The sequence below is a fragment of the Vanellus vanellus genome (assembly GCF_965231255.1).
Source record: "Vanellus vanellus genome assembly, chromosome: 3".
NCBI lineage: Eukaryota > Metazoa > Chordata > Aves > Charadriiformes > Charadriidae > Vanellus > Vanellus vanellus.
This window is the reverse complement of record NC_138907.1, coordinates 74345685-74370160: the sequence shown is the minus strand read 5'-3', so window position 1 is coordinate 74370160 and position 24476 is coordinate 74345685. Positions and strand designations below refer to the sequence as shown.

General features: G+C 45.7%; 1 protein-coding gene across 1 annotated transcript; it reads right to left on the bottom strand.

The window, feature by feature from the left end:
• Nucleotides 1–205: 205 nt before the first annotated feature.
• Nucleotides 206–22361, bottom strand: LOC309669930 (uncharacterized protein; the record flags this gene model as incomplete). The annotated part of the gene is made up of 12 exons (XM_082480726.1): nucleotides 206–330; nucleotides 895–1075; nucleotides 1968–2062; nucleotides 2659–2785; nucleotides 4041–4249; nucleotides 7612–7781; nucleotides 15969–16089; nucleotides 16648–16828; nucleotides 17722–17816; nucleotides 18412–18538; nucleotides 19486–19694; nucleotides 22223–22361. 12 exons carry the CDS (start codon nucleotides 22359–22361, stop codon nucleotides 206–208), a joined length of 1779 nt encoding a protein of 592 aa, XP_082336852.1.
• Between the last annotated feature and the right edge of the window lie 2115 nt (nucleotides 22362–24476).

Genomic DNA, 24476 nt, shown 5'->3' with positions numbered 1-24476 from the left:
AAAGTAATGAAGCTACCTTGTAAAATTACAAACAGGAAGGCGGTGGAATTGAATAGCTTCCTTAGAAAAAGTCATATTTTGTGACTGACTTGTCATTGCTATTGTTTGTACAACAGAGCTGAAAATGGATGTATTTTCTTCTTCCAGAACTTCAGATATGTCTGTCCAGTATAAAGACCAAAGGATGAGGAGACTCAAAACCAGCCTACACTTCATCGTTAATATCCCAGACAAATTTGATGGGCAGGGTCTTCATTTTGTCTTCCAGAACTTTGTCAAACCTTTCACTCTGTGCCACCGTCATGATGTTTTTCCAGTCTCCAACAGTGCCTGAGGAAAGAGGCAGCAAAGGGAGGTGAGAAGCAGAACGTGCACCTCTCTGAAGCCCACTGCAAACAGCGACTGCTACTCTTGGGAAGTATTCCTGGCTTCCTCAGCACTTCCCTGTCACTGGCGTGCCAAGTGAGGCTCTGTGTGCTCTTTTGAGGACATGCTTCCAAATCTAGGTGCTGTGAACAAAACGCAGCACAGACCTGTAATCCTGAATCCTCATAAAGTTATTTGACTCCTTTGTTCTGGTGCTTTACTGATTCCTTTGAGATCAAAGAGGAAAACATTAACATCAACAGCTCTTGTTTTTTCTGTGGGTGCACGACTGTAATCCCTGGAGGTTTCCTTCTGCAGGTTTCCTCCAACACTGAGCGTTAGGACATCTTAACAATGCCCAGGAGCCCAGGGATGCCACGTATGGACTCGGAGGGTAGCTGGTCAAGGAGGTCTATGCTCACCCAATTAAGGTGACTCTAGCCTTGAAAAGTAAGAAACAGTTGAAAAGAGTATTGTTACCCCTGTCTCAGTATCATCCATAGTTGTGTTGGACTGCTTCCACATTACCTTTTCGTAGAAAACTACCCTTGTCTTTTGCTACGATGTCATCTGGCAGGTTCTCATAGTTTGCCCTGGGATCTTTTCTCATGTTCTCAAATGTAGCCTGCCGCACAACACTATCCACTTCCTCTTCGCTCAGCTTCTTGCCTAGGAAGTTGCAGATCTTCAGCACAGCACTTCTGAGATCCTGCAATAATGTTACTTTGAAGAGTCTTGATGACGCAAAGAACTAAATGCATACAGTAGTGGAATATGGGATAATAAAGGACATACATTTGGCTGCAAAACTGACCATCCTTTTTAGGTGAGCAGAGACTCGCTTGCATCAGATGACTACTGGAGAGCAGTGATGCTGTACCTCACTGCAGCACCGTGCCGTTGGAGATGCGGAATTCTGCGTTCTGCTCCCCATGCTGCAAACCCACTCTGTGTCTTGGGTTTGATGCCCTGGCAAAGTCAGCCCTGGAACGGCGCCTGTCACTGTGAAGGCGCTCAACCCATGGGGTTCTTATCAGTTGTCTTGTCTGAGTGAGGGACTCAACCTGAGCAACCTCAGGCTCCAAAGGCTGAGGGACCCGCGCAGTGGAACACGATGTGGGCTGCGCTGCCTTGGCTGGGGCGCTCTGGGGCTTTCCCATGAGGAGAAGGGCAGGCACCTGGGAGAACCCAGGAGGCACACAAAAGCGTGGGCAGCCATCAAGCGGGAAACTTCTGGTCAGCTCCTCAAGAACTTTAAAGCCCTGCCTCTTTAGCACTTCCCTCCTTTTGAGCACCATATTCCCGTTGAAGATACTTGCAAAATTCTTGTTCTGTACTAATTCAGAAAGGGTTTTTTAGGGTGCCAGTGGAGATAACTTCTCTCACATTGGAAAGTGTTTTACCTCATCGTTGTTGTGTAATTGATAAGATCTTGAACCAAGGAGACAAATGACGTACTCCTCTCAGAAGCCTCAATTTGAATCTACTCCACAGCTGATTAAGCACTTTCCAATATAAAGAGTAATTATAAAGAGCCGTCTGAAAATGCACTCAATATAGGCAGAGAGTATCTTGAATATAAGGATACTAATGGACCTCACCTTTTTCATTTCTTCATAGGTAAGGAAGAGTATATTGAAATCCTCTGCATGACCGTACCAGCCGGCAACGTGATCCACCCACGAACTGGCAAGTACTTAGCAAGGGAAGTTATTAAAACAAAATATAAACAGAAATACTGTTAACAGCTGGCCGTAAAACTCTAAAATTATCAGTAATTTAGGGGTTTGGACGTTTTTTTTTTTAAAAATAATATTTTTTGACAATTTGAGGAAAGGGTACTTGCAGCCTTTTTGACCGTCACCGAGCTAATGTGGCAACTCCCCTTTTGTTTCTGGTAATCTGAACCCAGTCTGGCAGAAGCAAAAAGCTATTTCTCTGTCTTTGCTGGACAGTGTCTATTCTTATGGGTTCAGCTCCACTAACCGAGTGGAGAAGGCGTTAAGAGATTTCAAGTCATAGTGTTTATTATATTCTGAATGAGCATCCAATGCAGATTAAAGCAGCAGCTTGCATGTTGTCGGGATGCAGCAAAGCCATGACTGTGCTACTCCCATTGGACCAGCTTTCATCAGAAGATGGTGTGAAGCCCAGACAGCCTCTGCAGCTTTGGATTCTGGTGACAGCATGGCTGAGGATTTTGGTAATTGATACTTATTGGTGTAATTAATCCCCATTCAATCTGAGGTGATGGCATAGGATTTGGGCTCCTTAGTAAGAAAGATATCCTACCTTTGCCAGCTAAAAATCTCTCCATGAAAAGGTTAAAATCCGGTATTTCCTCCAGTCGTGTCATGTATTTGGAGAAGTGGTAGTAAGAAACCATAACATCCTTGGGGTTCCTGGTAACATAAATGATCTGCAAAACAATAAGGAGAATGATATCAGAGATATTAAAGGACTCCATTACCCTGACCATCGGTGCAATTTTCAGCACAGGTCCCACTAAAACCGTGTGAAAACAGTTTGAAGGGGACAATCTCATTAGGTACATTCTGGATAATGTAGTGCTGTCTGTTTCTAGGTGGTGGTATTTCTGTAGTTGCAGTCCTGCAGTGCCTGCGGCTAACACTCTTCATGGGATCAGTGTCACAGGCTTCGGTGATAGTGGTCACTTGTGCAAGGCAGTCAGGCTGCAATAACAGCACGAGAAAATAATTGGGTTGATTCAACTTCACGTTTCTGTGCACAGTCACGATGAAATGAAGAAGAGTTTCTTGTAAATCCCAGCTTGGGTAGTGTTGACAGCATCAGTATTCTGTCACCTAAAGTCCTGGCCTGTGGTGCTGGTGCTGGAGGCAGCAGGCAGGCAGATGTAAGAGTGAGCCCCGGCATCTTAAAAGAAGGGGCTGTTATGGGCAAGGCCTATTTTGGCTCCTGCTGACTCCTGACCACAGCAGAGCTGCTGCCTCAGGCACAGACCAGGCACCACCAGTGAGAGGAGCAGCCTCCTGCCTCTCAACTGGCAGCCCGTGCCAGCTCCTGCTAAGTTTCTGCTCCCGATGGTCTGATTAGGGAGAGAAAACAGAACCTGGCATGTTGCCTTTACGAGGTTACAAATGTTTGCAGGGAGAGACAGAGGAATCATGCTTTCTCTACTGGGTAAAATGACTCCTTTTCATCCCTGCTTAATTGAAAATTTATATACTTATCGTTAGCAAAACCAAACCCATTCTTTCCAAGGCATTTAAAATAAGGATTCCTAAACGCATTGCAGGAAAGCTCAATCAATGCCCAGTTCAAAAGCTCTGACTTGAAATCACAGTCCCTTCCTACGCATATTTTCATTGTGGGAGACTTTTTTTGAGGCTTACGTCTTCACAGGAATCACATGTTTTCAGAAGGGGAAAATCAGTGCATGTCTTTGACCCTGGCAGGTCCTCCTGAGATGCACCACCCCTCCCTCTAACAGTGTTGGGGCTGAGAGATTTGGCAAAAGGAAACAGAGGAAATGGGCTTTAGAAGGTCCCTGATCTCCGCACATATTCGAAGCAGGTGATATTTCTACCGAGACATGGGGAACTGAAAGAGGAAAAAGGTCAGATTTGGACCAATTCACTGAGGCAAATTGGCATGACTGGTTTTAAGGAAATTGTAAAAACAACATCACTTACACGTGCTGTTTTATTTCTCAGGTCTCTGGGAACTAAGTAGTAGGGCAGGTGAGTGGCAAAAACACGAGGCAAAGGGAGATTTGCATAGTCCTTGTTTGTCGTATTGTATTCCAGCCACGGGATTCTGTCCATGGTCTCCACATTTTCTGTTCCATTACGGTGGCCTTCATGAATTATTAAACTCAAAATGTTCTGAGTCCATACAGTTCCTAAGAAGGAAACCTTTTTTATTTCAACTTTGCTTGTTTTGTTTTGTTTTGTTTTTTCAATTTAAAGATTGTATATTGTCAGAAAGAGAGCCTGTGCACAGCTAGGAAGGGAAGCGTATTTTTGTTTGGTCCCTGCAAAAAAGCCATGGCCAGTAACTAAACCTTCAGCTCCTTTATCCAATATACTCAGCTTCCATACAAATTCTGCCTGTCCTCACCCTCTTGTGGAAAAGTGGGGACGCGCCTAAAAATATCCCCTCCTGAGTGGATCTGGAAAAGACCTTTGCTTCCAGAACTCCTGCAAAGTGTTGTGAGATGTCATGAAGCAAACAGCCGATAACACCAAGACCGTACGTGGGAAGGAAGCTCTTGGTGCTGGAGGTTAGACTGTGGGCGTGTTGTAGGTTTCAAGTCACTGGGCAAGAAAAAGAAACAGCCCCAGGATTCAGAGGAACAATACGCAGTGATTTCACAGCTCTGCTGACTGTCTTGCGCTGCTTGGCATAATCAACCTGGACAATTTTTCTGTGCAGTGGTAGAGATTCAACAGAAGGATTGGAAGCTGACTTAGATGATTGATAACTGCTGAGGAGGAAGGACAACGGTGGTGCGAGATAGAGGAAAAGGTGTGAAGGAGAGAGAGAGGATATTCTGTGCAATTTGTAACTCAAAATCATCTTCCTTCTCCATCCCGTCTCCAGGCAGCCCAGGACTTTGCAACACAAAACTCCTGCTTCCAAAGATGGTCTCACCTCAGTGCCATAATACCCTTACCACTTCAGTGCCGCCTTCTCATCCCCCTTCTGTGTCTTACTTGGGCAGCTCACCCCTCTGCTGCCTGATGATGAGCCAGCATCACCTGGGCTCTCTGTCCCCTCGTCTGTCACCCACGACCCCTCCACAGGCTTCTCTTATCGCATCTACCTTCACCACAACCTGGTGTTCCCTGTCACTCCTTCTGGGCTTTGCTCAAGAATATCTTTCTGCTTCAGCCATTTCACTGAATACCTGAGGGCACAGTGAATTCCAGGAAGGTGTTCATTGACCCTAGGAAAAGGACATACACTCACAAAACACTGGTTGTGTTATCGGAAGGCTGCGTCTTGAAGGCTGCTGAAGAAAACCAAAGGGTAACGGAAGAGGTTCCCCAGAGCACAAAGAGAGCAGGATGGGAGAGGCCTTGAAAGTACAAGCAGAGATTGGTACCAGAGATGTTGAAGGTTTAGTCATAAATCACTGCTTAACGTATCATCAAGTCATTGTTTACTAATCACTAAAGAAAGAGTCTTAAAAAACGAGTAGACCAGTTTTGGAGCATAAAGCAAACCTGTATGGAAACATACAGGTCTAGGCATGTCAAGGCTTTCAATTTCATGTAAGACAACACTGAAGCCAGGTGGTTGCTCAGTTGTATTTGCTTCAGAAATAGGAATGCAGAATTCATAGAATCACAGAATCACAGAATGGTCATGGTTGGAAGGGACCTCCAAAGATCATCTAGTCCAGCCCCCCCACCAGAGCAGGGTCACCTATAGCAGGTTGCACAGGACGGCGTCCAGGTGGGTTTTGAATGTCTCCAGAGTCAGAGACTCCACCACCTCTCTGGGCAGCCGGTTCCAGTGCTCTGCCACCCTCAAAGTAAAGAAGTCCCTCCTCATGTTTAGATGGAACTTCCTCTGCTCGAATTTGTGCCCTTTACCTCTTATCCTATCACTGGACACCACTGAAGAAAAACTGTTCTCATCTACCTGGCACCCTCCCTTTAAGTATTTATAAGTATTGATAAGATCGCCCCTCAGTCTTCTTTTCTCTAGACAAAAAAGACCCAAGTCCCTCAGCCTTTCCTTATAAGAAAGATCCCTTAATCATCTTAGTAGCCCTTTGCTGGACCCTCTTCAGCAGTTCCTTGTCCATCTTCAACCAGGGAGCCCAGAACTGGACACAATACTCCAGATGTGGCCTCACCAGGGCAGAGTAGAGGGGGAGGATGACCTCCCTTGACCCGCAGGCCACACTCTTCTTCATGCACTCCAGGATGCCATTGGCCTTCTTGGCCACCAGGGCACATTGCTGGCTCATGGTCATCCTGTTGTCCACCAGGACTGCCAGGTCCCTTTCCGCAGAGCTGCTCTCCTGGAGTTCAGCCTCCAACCTGTACTGATGCATGGGGTTATTCCTCCCCAGGTGCAGGACCCTACACTTGCCCTTGTTGAATTTCATTAGGTTCTTCTCTGCCCAACTCTCCAGCCTGTCCAGGTCACACTTAAAGCAGCACAACCTCCTAGCGTGTCAGCCACCCTTCCCAGTTTTGTGTCATCAGAAAACTTGCTGACAGTATACTCTATCCCTTCATCCAGGTCATTGATGAGTAGGTTGAACAGGACTGGAGTCAGTACTGACCCCTGAGGAATACCACTTCTTACTGACCTCCAACTAGACTCTGCACCACTAACCACAACCCTCTGAGCTCTATCTGACAGCCAGTTCTCAATCCACCCCACTGTCCATTCATCTAACCCGCACTTCCTAAGCTTTCCTGTGAGGATGATGTGGGAGACAGTGTCGAAAGCCTTGCTGAAGTGAAGGTAGACAACATCCACTGCCCTCCCCTCATCCACACATCCAGTCACACCATCGTAGAAGGCTATCAGATTAGTCAGACATGACTTCCCCTTGGTGAATCTATGTTGACTACTTCTGATAACCTTCTTTTCCTCCAGATGCTTGGAGATGATGCCCAGAACGAGCTGTTCCATCATCTTTCTGGGGATGGAGGTGAGGTTGAGCGGCCTGTAGTTTCCTGGGTCATCCTTCTTGCCCTTTTTGTAGACTGAGTGACATTAGCTTTCCTCCAGTCCTCAGGCAAGGAATCTGATTCATGGCAATAGCATGCTCTATTGCTATGTAGTTAAGCAGTACTTCATTAGCCTTGAAAGGAGGTATATACCATTGACTCGCATTTGCTCAGCAATCCCTAAACCCACCTTCCATGTGAACCCACAAATCATGCCAGATATCTCCCCCCAATCATCTCTAATACTCATGCACCCAGCCCTATTATAACGAGGTACGCGTTTTGTGAGGCACAGGAGGTCAGTTTGGTTTGCTTGTAGCTTGCTCTGAGTCCACCTATAAGATTGAGTCCAAGAACAACTTAGGCCAATGTGGCTGGACACGAGCAGGAACCTTATGTCTGGCTGTCGAGGTCATGGCTATGCAGGGACTGTGCTTAGTGCTCCACTGCATATACTCAGAGACGGTTCAGGTCTAAAAGCAAAGCTAACCACCCGAGGTACTTGTGCACCTCGATCGCTGAATAAAGGCAGGTTTCCCCCTCCCTTTAGAAACAATCCCATTCTTACCTGATTTGGGGTAAGTTGCTAGAAATATGTCACTATCTTTGATTTCAAAATCCTCCAGGGAAGCTACATACTCAAGTGTAGTATCTATACCAAAATAAAACCCTTTGTATTCAAACACATATTCCTTTGATGGTTCCATTGTTAATCTGCTGTCCTTATAGGGCAATAACCTGCAATAGGAAAATAAAACGTTATATCTTTTTCTTTGGGTGTCATCACGCACAAACAAACAAACAAACAAACTAGTAATTCAAGCAAAGAATCCAGTGCTGGCAAATTTTAGCAAAATGCATTTCAGCAAAATTCTGGAAACAATACACAGAAATTTAACTTTCAGATTTTCAAAAGAACATCATTCAGGCCACATTTCTAAGGGAAAAAAAGGAAAGATGTATGGCACTACCCTTTACTTCTATACAAGTGTATGCTACTTGCACGTAAAATCGAATGTGACTGAAGGCAACTTATGTAAAAATCATTTGTGAAGATTCCTCTGGAATGCGAGTGACCGTAGAGTTTTCTTTGGGATGTCAGTAGCTCTCGAACAGAGCATTCTTCACTACCAAGCTCTCATTCTGAATGTTGTGACTGAAACTGTGTTCAGAATGTCTTACTACAAGTTCTACCTCCTTCTATTTATTCCCTGTCTTGTTACTAATGCTTCTCCCACAGCAAGCATGTTTTCTGCAACCCGGGATGGATAAGCATGAACGTGTGTTATTTTCTCAAATATGCCTACTGGTTTTATGAGATTGTTGTCTTGTGTCTCATTAACGCCATTGGTATATATTTGCAAGAAAAATACACTAATCGTCATTGTTGTGGTGCCTAGGCAAGGGCAAACTCTTGGAGAGGTACAGGAAGAGCAAGAGAGAGACTGAAGAGAGAAGCGGCCTCTTGTATCTGAGCCAGAGCCAAATGGAGCATCTAGGTTTCAAGGGTTTTGCCTGCGTCTCTGCTGCAGTCTTTGAGCTGAACGCTACGTCCATGGGTGTCAGTGAGCTTAACATCCTGGTCGCTCCCTCTCTGCTCTGTAGATGAAGGATTTATTAACACCATCAGGCAATGTACAAGCCTTGGCAGAAATGGCACAAGCAAGTCCACTTCCAGACTCTGATATCACCAGCATGGTCTTATGTGGGTTAAAACACATTTGGAAAGAGAGGCTTTCCTATCTGGAATTTTGTCCCCGGCCTCCCCCTTACAATGCGACTGTTCCTGTGCCCTCTTGGACTGCTGCGTTTGCCATTGCTGCGCTGTCAGGATGTCGCCATTGCTGCACCATTGGGATAGCACCCTTGGTCACATTTGCCAAATCGGCCGATGGCGCAAGACGTACCAGCCAAGTGATCGGAATTCACCACCACAGGCAGTCCTTTGAAATGAAGCCGCTGATCCCACCTGTCGTCGTTAGCTTCTCTCCAGTTTGCCCTCTGCTTCTCCTCTGCCTTCCCGGTCCATGACCTCCCCTGGCCGTGTGCTCACTTCCCACCCAGCCCTGTGCCGGCCCGCTGGGGCTGTGCCAGCAGCGCTGCTTTTGACAGCAGCACTGTCCTCGGACCCGCGCAGCTGGGGACTTGCCCTCCCATTTGGACCCCTCGGAAAGCACCCGGGGACCGGTGCTGGCCTGGCCATGGTGAAGCACATGTGTGCACAGGCACCGCCTGTGGGGCTTGTGTGCCTTTGGACCCCCAGGGCCACCCAGGGCAGGGGAAGGGGCACAGCGGCCGCTGCTGTGACTGGGGAGACCCACTGCCTGCCCTGTCCTGGGCAGATGGGACCAGGTAACCTCCACGGCAGCAGGAGGACACACGGACATCCCTCAGACACAGCAAAGACTGTGGCAGGTCCTGTTCTAAACGACTCCTTGGGCATACAGTGCTACCAAGTTTTAACACAAACACATGCCTTTGTTTTATGAGATTAATCAGATTCAACTGCTCCTCTTAACTCCCTTAGTATCATTACACAACAAAAAAATCCTTTGCTTTAGGTGATGGACAAGTTCAGTTCTACTGCCAAAGGCCCGTGGTCAAAGAAATGAGGGCAGATGTGTCTTCTGCCTGGGAGTACTGACCCCGGTGCTTTCCCTGCCCTCCGTCCACCCGTGCTGGTGGCGTCGGCCATGGCCAGGGCAGGGAGGGCAGCGAGGGGAGTGATGGACAACGAGAGGAGTGAAGGACAGTGAGGCAGGTGATGGACAGCTATGGACAGTGAGGGGTGTGGGGGGAGTCGCTGCTGCGCGTGGTGAGGAGCTGCCCACTTCGCCTCATGGCAACAGGCACTACCCACGTCAAAGCCTGTGAGGTGCTTCGGCCTCATGGCGAAACCTGAGTTTCAGAGCTCTAAAGGGAGAAAACCCCACGTTTAGAAGGCAAGGGATTGGTACGCTTCCAAATTCAAGTTGTGATCTCAAAGCTGGAGAAGTCAGAAGAATGCAGAGATATGGAGAATGAGTGAAAAACGCAACAGACACAGGAGAAAGAGCAAGGAATTTGTGGGAAACAGAAAGGACACTCATTCAATGCACAGTATACAGAAACCTTCTTGATCTTCTTTGACCAAAACCATGAGTTTTTCTATCCCTTTGGGACAAAAGTTATTGCACTGCCTGATTCTTACAGATGTAGGAATATACCATGAAGAAATACACCATGGAAAAGAAGCCGTGTCCTGTTTTCTGGAAAGGTATTCGTACTCTAGTGTACATGATGGGAGAAAAAATAAATATTCAGGTATGCTCATACCAGCCAGCCGCGCATCTCAAACATGCATCTCAAAAATCTGTCTCCAAATGCAGACATAAAGGTGCCTGCCAGGTGATCTCCTACATCCACAGTGAACCACAGATTTCATCTGCTTAGCTAACTGTCTCACAGCTGACTCCCTTTTTCTGTTGAGTGGCACAGAAAAGCCCATGTGAGGCTCCGGTTTCCATACCGGTACTGAGATAACCCTGCTCTGGACTGCCGTCCTCCTCTCCTCTATGCACAATTGTTCTTTTACTCAGAAGGTAATAGAGCATCATTTAACACGCAGATCTGCCGTTCTAATAATTTCAGGCATACTTACCTCTTCTGCTCTCTGTTTGGTGCCCACGGAGATGTGTGCTACTGCTTCCCAGCTCGGTGAATGTGAGTAATTCTAGAGATATGTGAGCCGTCCCATTTCCTTTTTAACCGAGATGTGAACCCATGGACGCTGTGCTGGTTGGCTTGCTTTCAATATTTGCTTATCTTTAACGCAGACAGAGATTAGAGAACTAATATAACTCGGGGGAAAAAGTGAAAGCAGAGCAGAAAGATTTTTGAAATTATTTAAATGCTCTTTTTGATTTCTGTTCCTTCTTTTTTGTTTTCAACAGCATTCTTGAGGAAGCTTGTAGAGGAGCAGAAATGAATAAAATCTTTCGTTTTTTGCTAGGTTTGGGGGTTTTTCCTCAGCTTTCACTGAACTTTTGCCCAAATTGGTTTTTATCTCCAAGCTATGTGTGACAGCAGTCCCAAAGAAGAGCCTGAACCCACTACTCCACTGAAGTGGTTGATTAGACCGGTCCCACCTGGTCTCGGCCATGAGCCTGGAATGAGCTCCTTGGGTTAATCACGTGTATGTGTTCACGTTAAGTTTTTCTGACAGGTATTTTATCGCCGAAATGAAATAATGCCTGAAACATTTCTCACCGAAACCTGCACTCCAGCAACATTAGAAAGAAGAACATTTTGTTCCCCAGATCTGTGTTGTGCTTTGTATAGGAGTTCTTATTAAGCTGGATCAGTTGCCCAGGTAATCCCCAAACTTGCACAACCGATCAGTCGGGTTGGTCAGCATGTGAACGAGCCAGAAAGAGGAGTAGGGCTGAGGGTTTTTTCCCCCCAGAGGAAACCCTGAGGGTGAAAGATCGAGCCTGGTCTGCTGTGCTCTCTGCTGCAATCAGGCATGTCTCTAGCATTTTGTGACTGCAGTTTCTATTCTAAGTGTTTAATAATAATGAAAGACAACATCTCTTGATCCCAAAAGTAGATGGGGAGGTGCTGCACAGGATACTCCAGCCCCTGGCATGTCGCCCTGAAGAATCCAAGGAGTACCAGCTATGGTCCCACATCAGCTTTGTGAACAGGCTTGTTTCCTGCCTACCTTTTCTGTAAAATGAAAATGTAAGTTAAAGGCTTAAATTAGGCACATAGAATCCCCAAATAAGTTTTATTTGTTACTGCAAAAAGACACTCAACATGCCATAACAAAAAAGGGCAAACTACATTAGACCACTTCAATGCTCGTTTTAGGTGTCTGCATAGGAACAGATTGTTATCCACCAACTGAGGAAAAAAATATAAGTGGTTTTTAAGGCATTCCTTTATTTTAGACATTGCTCAGGTACATACCAATACCATCTAGTATCGACCCTTATTGCATGCCAAAAGATCTATGAGGTCTGACTTCTCTGCCATATAGTCGGAGAGAATAATTAGACAGTGTTAATTTTTTTCCTGCGTGAAAAACCTAGGGGTCACCAAAGACCACATTTTTCACTGGAATCTTCCATTAGGGACACTTCATCTGAAAACACCTTCCTATAAAGGAATGTGAATTAGAATTATATATTAGAATTACTTGAAAATTCTGAGCATACTAGGATGAGGTGACTGGATTTTTTGCTTCAAAATAACATTCACTCAGAAGCTTTTCTGAGAGTTACTTTACTGCGTGTAAAGATTAAACTGCTTCAGCACTCAATGTGAAACTGACTCAGGAGGCCTTGCAGTAATCAGTTCTGTCTTGTGGAGGTTCGCAGACACTCCTTCACCACTTTTCCATGAAATACAGTTTGTCGCTGAACAAGAGCAGCCAGGACCCCCAGCAAAAAGTCTCTGTGCACAATTTACTTCTGATTACAAAAGTGTACCGCTCCTTCCATTGCCCTGCCACCTGGGAAGACAAAAACACATCAAAGTCCTTCTTGGGATTTCAGGGACACACCGTTGTTTTCTTCAGCCACGTGGTTAACCAAATATTCAGGGTCTTGTGAATAGATCCAAACAGGATCCCGTTGCTCCTCTGAGGCAACTACTTGCAAAGAAGATAAAAAGTTCAGCTTCTGTGAGCCCAGGGGAGTCTGACAGTAAGAGGTAATGTCCCTTAAGCAGTTATTTTACTTCGCATTGAGCCCAAATGCACTCGTTCTCTCTCTCAGGGCAAACTTGTGGTAGAGATTCAGGCTGCAAGTCCTGGGTCTCAATAGGGTTATTTTAACATTCTGTTATCCCATTGCTTGCTTTCCTGTGGTGCCCAGCTAATGTTTGGAAGTTACCCCCTTACCCTGCCCCAGCTGCCATTCCCTGAAAAGGCGATTGTTTGCCACGCCATGATTGCCTTGGTTAGTCAGACCTTTGCATGACAGTCCTGGGGTGAAGCTGAAAGAAGTGAGACATCAGGAACTTGACCTTAATATACTTGTAATAAGGCTTGTGGTGCTCTGACACACCCAGAATGCTTGTTAAAAAAAAAACAAAAAACAAAAAACAAACAAAAAAAAAACCAAAAAAAACACAAAAAAAAACAACAAAAAAAGAAAAACCACAACCAAATCCTACCTTGCTTTTAACTCTTGAAGTCCAAATCATACATTGTAATGCATGTAGGGAGACTATTATGAGTCGCAATACTGCACTACGACCAGAGCTAATTTAATTTTGATCATGCTGAACTTTTGGCATAGCTGGTGCCTGAGCGCTATTTAAGATTCAGAGGATGGTGCTCACCACACCAAGATGCTGTAGGAGTACACCCTCGGGCATGCTGCAAAGACTAGGATTTTGCATCAAAATCATGAATGCAATATGATCTGCTTTAATGCAAACAAAACCTAAGGATGGCATACTTATCTTTTTTTCCCTTTTCTTTTTTTTCTTTTATGAATGTGCCAGTGGTCAGTGTATTTTGTTCTAAAATCGGGACCTTGAAGTACAATTCCTGTGGGGAGAATCAACCTTAGTCTTTCTCCTGGGAGACTTCTAAACATCAGGCTACCTCCAGTTTTTAAACTGTGTGCTTGCTGAAATAAATTCAAAGCTTGTTGGAGCAGAGAGTAGACCGTACCTGGATCCAAGACGCTGATACCCTAGATCCTGAGAGAAGGAGCTGTCACGCGAGTGCTTGCTTGCACTGAAAAACCTGACAGGGTCTGAAATAATCCTGCTTGGGTGCTTTTGTTTGGTGTTTTGTTTTTTTTTTTTAATTAGGTCTTCAGTGCCTGGCAACTTGACTCGGAGTAAGAGGAGAGGGGAGAGGCTTTTCAGGTTCCTTCTTTGACATGATTGCATTTATTGCCAAGAACTCGGATCTCCTTTGCACTGCATGTTCATGAAATCTGCAACAGAGAGAGTGAGCTGATACCATGGGGCTGCGGTGTGCAGCGTACAGCGTAGTGTGAGGTTTATGTGGCGTTTATTCCTCTGCTGGGACTTGCTGCCATTGGAAACAGAGTAAAGATCAAGGTCCTGCTTGTAATCAGGAGTTCTGTTTGTACTTTGGGCAAACTCAGCAAAAGGCCTGCGATAGGCTTCTGACTTTGAACTAGTTTTACCTTTTCTGTGGTAAATATGTACAGGTGGAAAAGGTCACTGGCCCCTCACGGGAAGTTCACACTCAGAGGTCGGGGGATGCAGTGGTCACATAAGGCACAGAAGGGGTGGGGTTTTTTGTATCTTGTTTTCTTGGTATCGGGGATGCAAAGTTCCAGAAGGAAGGATGGTCTGGCTTTACCACTGAAGGACATGGGAACATTCTTGTAGCCTAATGATAGGAGGTCCCCTTTGCCCAATAGAAGCAGCTACTTATGCTGTGCATGAAGTAATTCTGTTCAGGAAGAAGCAGGTAAAATGTATCGGAAGGCGTAAATGGGTGGATTGAAAATGAGAAGAAAGAGCTGGTCCCTTGAGACCAGTGTTGGAAACAAACAAACAAAGAAAAAAAAGCCATTCTGTGAACTGGAAGGAGATTTTGCAGTTTTGAAACAGTTTATGGAAAAGCCAAGGGTAGATGTTCCTTGTCAAATCAAAATGACTATGTGAAATACTTTTGAAATTAGATGTTGTATCCTGCTGTGGCTGCTTGGTGGGACGCTGGTTCAATAGCAACCAGAATCGGTCCCCTTGGTTTGATCATGTAGACATCACAGCAGGAAGCAGGGATGAGGGTGCAAAACTTGCCTTGCCTGCCAGGGAAGTACGGTTGGTGTCTGAAAAACAGTGGGAATGAGCTGTTTCCTCATCGGACCATGTGCTTTCCCTCTGCCCTCCTGACTGATGGAGGCGCATCATTGACTTAACAGTTCACAGGGGAGAAACTGCAGCTCTAGTTTGTGAGTAGTTTCAATGGATAGAGTTGAGAAATACGCGGGAGTTGGACCTCCCTTTGTAAGCAACAGAAAAGGCATTACTGTCTATAAAGGTGAATATGTCGTAGAGCAGGTGCATGTCAGGCTTGGAGCTGTTGGATTTGCAAATATTTTTGAGTTGCTGATAGAAAGACATCTTGAAGTATGCCTCTGTACTTAGCTTCTCAGGGGAAGCGCATGGGCAAGCCATCGCGTGGAGCAGAATCATGGACAGGTTAAAGCATGATTGCGAGTCAACGAATATATGAGGAAGGACATAGTCCTAGCTAGCTGGTAGGTTTTTACATGAGGAGCTCTAGCAGATCATCGGGTATGCTGGAGTGGATGTTGACTTAAAAACTGCTGTGACTGCGGCATGTGTTTTTGCTCAAGATTTCAAGTAGCAAATTGTCAGACATGACCTTGAAAACTGTAACCAACGATGCAATGAAGTGTTCCAGTCAATGGGCAACACCACACAATGCAACACAAAGGTCACTTTAATAGCAGATGGTTCAGTATCAGTGTTTAGAAAGGAAACAAGAACTCAGACATATCAAAGCATAACCATACCACATCTGGCCAGTCTTACTTCCAGCCTGGACGCTGAAGGTTCTACCAAAAGAAGCCTCATGAAATGTGTAAGAGGAAGACTTTTCATAAAAGTTTTTAGCAACACCGATCTATCCTTCCTTGGTTGTCTACAAATCAGGTATTGTTAAAGCCAGTGAAAGTAAAAGCAAACCTGAAGAAAGGAAGGCAGTTTACCAAGAAAACTAATGAAGCTACCTTGTAAAATTACAAACAGGAAGGCGGTGGAATTGAATAGCTTCCTTAGAAAAAGTCATATTTTGTGACTGACTTGTCATTGCTTTTGTTTGTACCACAGAGCTGAAAATGGATGTATTTTCTTCTTCCAGAACTTCAGATATGTCCATCCAGTATGAAGACCAAAGGATGAGGAGACTCAAAACCAGCCTACACTTCATCGTTAATATCCCAGACAAATTTGATGGGCAGGGTCTTCATTTTGTCTTCCAGAACTTTGTCAAACCTTTCACTCTGTGCCACCGTCATGATGTTTTTCCAGTCTCCAACAGTGCCTGAGGAAAGAGGCAGCAAAGGGAGGTGAGAAGCAGAACGTGCACCTCTCTGAAGCCCACTGCAAACAGCGACTGCTACTCTTGGGAAGTATTCCTGGCTTCCTCAGCACTTCCCTGTCACTGGCGTGTGGAGTGACATGCTTCCAAATCTAGGTGCTGTGAACAAAACGCAGCACAGACCTGTAATCCTGAATCCTCATAAAGTTATTTGACTCCTTTGTTCTGGTGCTTTACTGATTCCTTTGAGATCAAAGAGGAAAACATTAACACCAACAGCTCTTGTTTTTTCTGTGGGTGCACGACACTGTAATCCCTGGAGGTTTCCTTCTGCAGGTTTCCTCCAACACTGAGCGTTAGGACATCTTAACAATGCCCAGGAGCCCAGGGATGCCACGTATGGACTCGGAGGGTAGCTGGTCAAGGAGGTCTATGCTCACCCAATTAAGGTGACTCTAGCCTTGAAAAGTATTATGTTACCCCTGTCTCAGTACAACCCTTAAATCCTGGGTTCGTCTCATACCAGGAAGCGTGGGATCAAATTGTTGCATTGGACTTTACCTTTTCGTAGAAAACTACCATTGTTTTTTGCTACAATGCCATCTGACAGCTTCTCATAGTTTGCCCTGGGATCTTTTCTCATGTTCTCAAATGTAGCCTGCCGCACAACACTATCCACTTCCTCTTCGCTCAGCTTCTTGCCTAGGAAGTTGCAGATCTTCAGCACAGCACTTCTGAGATCCTGCAATAATGTTACTTTGAAGAGTCTTGATGACGCAAAGAACTAAATGCATACAGTAGTGGAATATGGGATAATAAAGGACATACATTTGGCTGCAAAACTGACCATCCTTTTTAGGTGAGCAGAGACTCGCTTGCATCAGATGACTACTGGAGAGCAGTGATGCTGTACCTCACTGCAGCACCGTGCCGTTGGAGATGCGGAATTCTGCGTTCTGCTCCCCATGCTGCAAACCCACTCTGTGTCTTGGGTTTGATGCCCTGGCAAAGTCAGCCCTGGAACGGCGCCTGTCACTGTGAAGGCGCTCAACCCATGGGGTTCTTGTCAGTTGTCTTGTCTGAGTGAGGGACTCAACCTGAGCAACCTCAGGCTCCAAAGGCTGAGGGACCCGTGCAGTGGCACATGATGTGGGCTGCGCTGCCTTGGCTGGGGCGCTCTGAGGCTTTCCCATGAGGAGAAGGGCAGGCACCTGGGAGAACCCAGGAGGCACACAAAAGCGTGGGCAGCCATCAAGCGGGAAACTTCTGGTCAGCAATTTGGGAGCTCCTCAAGAACTTTAAAGCCCTGCCTTTTTATGAGGCACTTCCCTCACATTCCTGTTGAAGATACTTGCAAAATTCTTGTTCTGTACTAATTCAGAAAGGGTTTTTTAGGGTGCCAGTGGAGATAACTTCTCTCACATTGGAAAGTGTTTTACCTCATTGTTGTTGTGTAATTGGTCTCCTTGAACCAAGGAGACAAATGACGTACTCCTCTCAGAAGCCTCAATTTGAATCTACTCCACAGCTGATTAAGCACTTTCCAATATAAAGAGTAATTATAAAGAGCCGTCTGAAAATGCACTCAATATAGACAGAGAATATCTTGAATATAAGGATACTAATGGACCTCACCTTTTTCATTTCTTCATAGGTAAGGAAGAGTATATTGAAATCCTCTGCATGACCGTACCAGCCGGCAACGTGATCCACCCACGAACTGGCAAGTACTTAGCAAGGGAAGTTATTAAAACAAAATATAAACAGAAATACTGTTAACAGCTGGCCGTAAAACTCTAAAATTATCAGTAATTTAGGGGTTTTGACGTTTTTTTTTAAAAAATAATATTTTTTGACAATTTGAGGAAAGGGTACTTGCAGCCTTTTTGACCGTCACCGAGCTAATGTGGCAACTCCCCTTTTGTTTCTGGTAATCTGAACCCAGTCTGGCAGAAGCAAAAAGCTATTTCTCTGTCTTTGCTGGACAGTGTCTATTCTTATGGGTTCAGCTCCACTAACCGAGTGGAGAAGGCGTTAAGAGATTTCAAGTCATAGTGTTTATTATATTCTGAATGAGCATCCAATGCAGATTAAAGCAGCAGCTTGCATGTTGTCGGGATGCAGCAAAGCCATGACTGTGCTACTCCCATTGGACCAGCTTTCATCAGAAGATGGTGTGAAGCTCAGACAGCCTCTGCAGCTTTGGATTCTGGTGACAGCATGGCTGAGGATTTTGGTAATTGATACTTATTGGTGTAATTAATCCCCATTCAATCTGAGGTGATGGCATAGGATTTGGGCTCCTTAGTAAGAAAGATATCCTACCTTTGCCAGCTAAAAATCTCTCCATGAAAAGGTTAAAATCCGGTATTTCCTCCAGTGTGGATATGTATTTGGAGAAGTGGTAGTAAGAAACCATAACATCCTTGGGGTTCCTGGTAACATAAATGATCTGCAAAACAATAAGGAGAATGATATCAGAGATATTAAAGGACTCCATTACCTTGACCATCGGTGCAATTTTCAGCACAGGTCCCACTAAAACCATGTGAAAACAGTTTGAAGGGGACAATCTCATTAGGTACATTCTGGATAATGTAGTGCTGTCTGTTTCTAGGTGGTGGTATTTCTGTAGTTGCAGTCTTGCAGTGCCTGCGGCTAACACTCTTCATGGGATCAGTGTCACAGGCTTCGGTGATAGTGGTCACTTGTGCAAGGCAGTCAGGCTGCAATAACAGCACGAGAAAATCATTGGGTTGATTCAACTTCACATTTCTGTGCACAGTCACGATGAAATGAAGAAGAGTTTCTTGTAAATCCCAGCTTGGGTAGTGTTGACAGCATCAGTATTCTGTCACCTAAAGTCCTGGCCTGTGGTGCTGGTGCTGGAGGCAGCAGGCAGGCAGATGTAAGAGTGAGCCCCGGCATCTTAAAAGAAGGGGCTGTTATGGGCAAGGCCTATTTTGGCTCCTGCTGACTCCTGACCACAGCAGAGCTGCTGCCTCAGGCACAGACCAGGCACCACCAGTGAGAGGAGCAGCCTCCTGCCTCTCAACTGGCAGCCCGTGCCAGCTCCTGCTAAGTTTCTGCTCCCTATGGTCTGATTAGGGAGAGAAAACAGAACCTGGCATGTTGCCTTTACGAGGTTACAAATGTTTGCAGGGAGAGACAGAGGAATCATGCTTTCTCTACTGGGTAAAATGACTCCTTTTCATCCCTGCTTAATTGAAAATTTATATACTTATCGTTAGCAAAACCAAACCCATTCTTTCCAAGGCATTTAAAATAAGGATTCCTAAACGCATTGCGGGAAAGCTCAATCAATGCCCAGTTCAAAAGCTCTTTGAGGCAAATTGGCATGACTGGTTATAAGGAAATTGTAAAAACAACATCACTTACACGTGCTCTTTTGTTTCTCAGGTCTCTGGGAACTAAGTAGTAGGGCAGGTGAGTGGCAAAAACACGAGGCAAAGGGAGATTTGCATAGTCCTTTTTTTTTATATTGTATTCCAGCCACGGGATTCTGTCCATGGTCTCCACATTTTCTGTTCCATTACGGTGGCCTTCATGAATTATTAAACTCAAAATGTTCTGAGTCCATACAGTTCCTGAGAAGGAAACCTTTTTTATTTCAACTTTGCTTGTTTTGTTTTGTTTTGTTTTTCCAATTTAAAGATTGTATATTGTCAGAAAGAGAGCCTGTGCACAGCTAGGAAGGGAAGCGTATTTTTGTTTGGTCCCTGCAGAAAAGCCATGGCCAGTAACTAAACCTTCAGCTCCTTTATCCAATATACTCAGCTTCCATACAAATTCTGCCTGTCCTCACCCTCTTGTGGAAAAGTGGGCACGCGCCTAAAAATATCCCCTCCTGAGTGGATCTGGAAAAGACCTTTGCTTCCAGAACTCCTGCAAAGTGTTGTGAGATGTCATGAAGCAAACAGCCGATAACACCAAGACCGTACGTGGGAAGGAAGCTCTTGGTGCTGGAGGTTAGACTGTGGGCGTGTTGTAGGTTTCAAGTCACTGGGCAAGAAAAAGAAACAGCCCCAGGATTCAGAGGAACAATACGCCGTGATTTCACAGCTCTGCTGACTGTCTTGCGCTGCTTGGCATAATCAACCTGGACAATTTTTCTGTGCAGTGGTAGAGATTCAACAGAAGGATTGGAAGATGACTTAGATGATTGATAACTGCTGAGGAGGAAGGACGACGGTGGTGCGAGATAGGGGAAAAGGTGTGAAGGAGAGAGAGAGGTTCCTGTCTCCAGGCAGCCCAGGACTTTGCAACACAAAACTCCTGCTTCCAAAGATGGTCTCACCTCAGTGCCATAATACCCTTACCACTTCAGTGCCGCCTTCTCATCCCCCTTCTGTGTCTTACTTGGGCAGCTCACCCCTCTGCTGCCTGATGATGAGCCAGCATCACCTGGGCTCTCTGTCCCCTCGTCTGTCACCCATGACCCCTCCACAGGCTTCTCTTATCGCATCTACCTTCACCACAACCTGGTGTTCCCTGTCACTCCTTCTGGGCTTTGCTCAAGAATATCTTTCTGCTTCAGCCATTTCACTGAATACCTGAGGGCACAGTGAATTCCAGGAAGGTGTTCATTGACCCTAGGAAAAGGACATACACTCACAAAACACTGGTTGTGTTATCGGAAGGCTGCGTCTTGAAGGCTGCTGAAGAAAACCAAAGGGTAACGGAAGAGGTTCCCCAGAGCACAAAGAGAGCAGGATGGGAGAGGCCTTGAAAGTACAAGCAGAGATTGGTACCAGAGATGTTGAAGGTTTAGTCATAAATCACTGCTTAACGTATCATCAAGTCATTGTTTACTAATCACTAAAGAAAGAGTCTTAAAAAACGAGTAGACCAGTTTTGGAGCATAAAGCAAACCTGTATGGAAACATACAGGTCTAGGCATGTCAAGGCTTTCAATTTCATGTAAGACAACACTGAAGCCAGGTGGTTGCTCAGTTGTATTTGCTTCAGAAATAGGAATGCAGAATTCATAGAATCACAGAATCACAGAATGGTCATGGTTGGAAGGGACCTCCAAAGATCATCTAGTCCAGCCCCCCCACCAGAGCAGGGTCACCTATAGCAGGTTGCACAGGATGGCGTCCAGGTGGGTTTTGAATGTCTCCAGAGTCAGAGACTCCACCACCTCTCTGGGCAGCCGGTTCCAGTGCTCTGCCACCCTCAAAGTAAAGAAGTCCCTCCTCATGTTTAGATGGAACTTCCTCTGCTCGAATTTGTGCCCTTTACCTCTTGTCCTATCACTGGACACCACTGAAGAAAAACTGTTCTCATCTACCTGGCACCCTCCCTTTAAGTATTTATAAGTATTGATAAGATCGCCCCTCAGTCTTCTTTTCTCTAGACAAAAAAGACCCAAGTCCCTCAGCCTTTCCTTATAAGAAAGATCCCTTAATCATCTTAGTAGCCCTTTGCTGGACCCTCTCCAGACTACTTCTGATAACCTTCTTTTCCTCCAGATGCTTGGAAATGATGCCCAGAACGAGCTGTTCCATCATCTTTCCGGGGATGGAGGTGAGGTTGAGCGGCCTGTAGTTTCCTGGGTCATCCTTCTTGCCCTTTTTGTAGACTGAGTGACATTAGCTTTCCTCCAGTCCTCAGGCAAGGAATCTGATTCATGGCAATAGCGTGCTCTATTGCTATGTAGTTAAGTAGTACTTCATTAACCTTGAAAGGAGGTATATACCATTGACTCGCATTTGCCCAGCAATCCCTAAACCCACCTTCCATGTGAACCCACAAATCATGCCAGATATCTCCCCCAATCATCTCTAATACTCATGCACCCAGCCCTATTATAACGAGGTACGCGTTTTGTGAGGCACAGGAGGTCAGTTTGGTTTGCTTGTAGCTTGCTCTGAGTCCACCTATAAGATTGAGTCCAAGAACAACTTAGGCCAATGTGGCTGGACACGAGCAGGAACCTTATGTCTGGCTGTCGAGGTCATGGCTATGCAGGGACTGTGCTTAGTGCTCCACTGCATATACTCAGAGACGGTTCAGGTCTAAAAGCAAAGCTAACCACCCGAGGTACTTGTGCACCTCGATCGCTGAATAAAGGCAGGTTTCCCCCTCCCTTTAGAAACAATCCCATTCTTACCTGATTTGGGGTAAGTTGCTAGAAATATGTCACTATCTTTGATTTCAAAATCCTCCAGGGAAGCTACATACTCAAGTGTAGTATCTACACCAAAATAAAACCCTTTGTATTCAAACACATATTCCTTTGATGGTTCCATTGTTAATCTGCTGTCCTTATAGGGCAATAACCTGCAATAGGAAAATAAAACGTTATATCTTTTTCTTTGGGTGTCATCACGCACAAACAAACAAACAAACAAACTAGTAATTCAAGCAAAGAATCCAGTGCTGGCAAATTTTAGCAAAATGCATTTCAGCAAAATTCTGGAAACTATACACAGAAATTTAGCTTTCAGGTTTTCAAAAGAACATCATTCAGGCCACATTTCTAAGGGAAAAAAAGGAAAGATGTATGGCACTACCCTTTACTCCTATACAAGTGTATGCTACTTGCACGTAAAAACGAATGTGACTGAAGGCAACTTATGTAAAAATCATTTGTGAAGATTCCTCTGGAATGCGAGTGACCGTAGAGTTTTCTTTGGGATGTCAGTAGCTCTCGAACAGAGCATTCTTCACTACCAAGCTCTCATTCTGAATGTTGTGACTGAAACTGTGTTCAGAATGTCTTACTACAAGTTCTACCTCCTTCTATTTATTCCCTGTCTTGTTACTAATGCTTCTCCCACAGCAAGCATGTTTTCTGCAACCCGGGATGGATAAGCATGAACGTGTGTTATTTTCTCAAATATGCCTACTGGTTTTATGAGATTGTTGTCTTGTGTCTCATTAACGCCATTGGTATATATTTGTGGTGCCTAGGCAAGGGCAAACTCTTGGAGAGGTACAGGAAGAGCAAGAGAGAGACTGAAGAGAGAAGCGGCCTCTTGTATCTGAGCCAGAGCCAAATGGAGCATCTAGGTTTCAAGGGTTTAGCCTGCGTCTCTGCTGCAGTCTTTGAGCTGAACGCTACGTCCATGGGTGTCAGTGAGCTTAACATCCTGGTCGCTCCCTCTCTGCTCTGTAGATGAAGGATTTATTAACACCATCAGGCAATGTACAAGCCTTGGCAGAAATGGCACAAGCAAGTCCACTTCCAGACTCTGATATCACCAGCATGGTCTTATGTGGGTTAAAACACATTTGGAAAGAGAGGCTTTCCTATCTGGAATTTTGTCCCCGGCCTCCCCCTTACAATGCGACTGTTCCTGTGCCCTCTTGGACTGCTGCGTTTGCCATTGCTGCGCTGTCAGGATGTCGCCATTGCTGCACCATTGGGATAGCACCCTTGGTCACATTTGCCAAATCAGCCGATGGCGCAAGACGTACCAGCCAAGTGATCGGAATTCACCACCACAGGCAGTCCTTTGAAATGAAGCCGCTGATCCCACCTGTCGTCGTTAGCTTCTCTCCAGTTTGCCCTCTGCTTCTCCTCTGCCTTCCCGGTCCATGGCCTCCCCTGGCCGGGTGCTCACTTCCCACCCAGCCCTGTGCCGGCCCGCTGGGGCTGTGCCAGCAGCGCTGCTTTTGACAGCAGCACTGTCCTCGGACCCGCGCAGCTGGGGACTTGCCCTCCCATTTGGACCCCTCGGAAAGCACCCGGGGACCGGTGCTGGCCTGGCCGTGGTGAAGCACATGTGTGCACAGGCACCGCCTGTGGGGCTTGTGTGCCTTTGGACCCGCGGGGCCACCCAGGGCAGGGGAAGGAGCACAGCGGCCGCTGCTATGACTGGGGATACCCACTGCCTGCCCTGTCCTGGGCAGATGGGACCAGGCAGCCTCCAGCAGCATCAAAGATATGGAGAATGAGTGAAAAATGTTACAGAAATGGGAGAAAGAACAAGGAATTTGTGGGAAACAAAAAGGACACACATTCAATGCACAGTATACAGAAACCTTCATGATCTTGTTCTGTCAAAGCCAGGAGCTTTTCTATCCCTTTGGGACAAAAGTTATCTACCATGAACAAATATACCATGGAGAAAAAACCTTGCCCTGTTTCCTGGAAAACTATTCATGCTCTAGTGTACACTATGGGACTAAAAATAAGCATTCAGGTATTCTCGGACCAGCCAGCCGCGCGTCTCAAACACACATCTCAAAAATCTGTCTCCAAATGCAGACACAAAGGAACCTGCCAGGTGATCTACATCCACTCCTATTTCTTTATTGAATGGCACAGAAAAGCCCATGTGAGGCTCCAGTTTCCACACCGGCACTGAGATAACCCTGCTCTGGACTGCCTTCCTCCTCTCCAGTAAGGACCAGCTCTA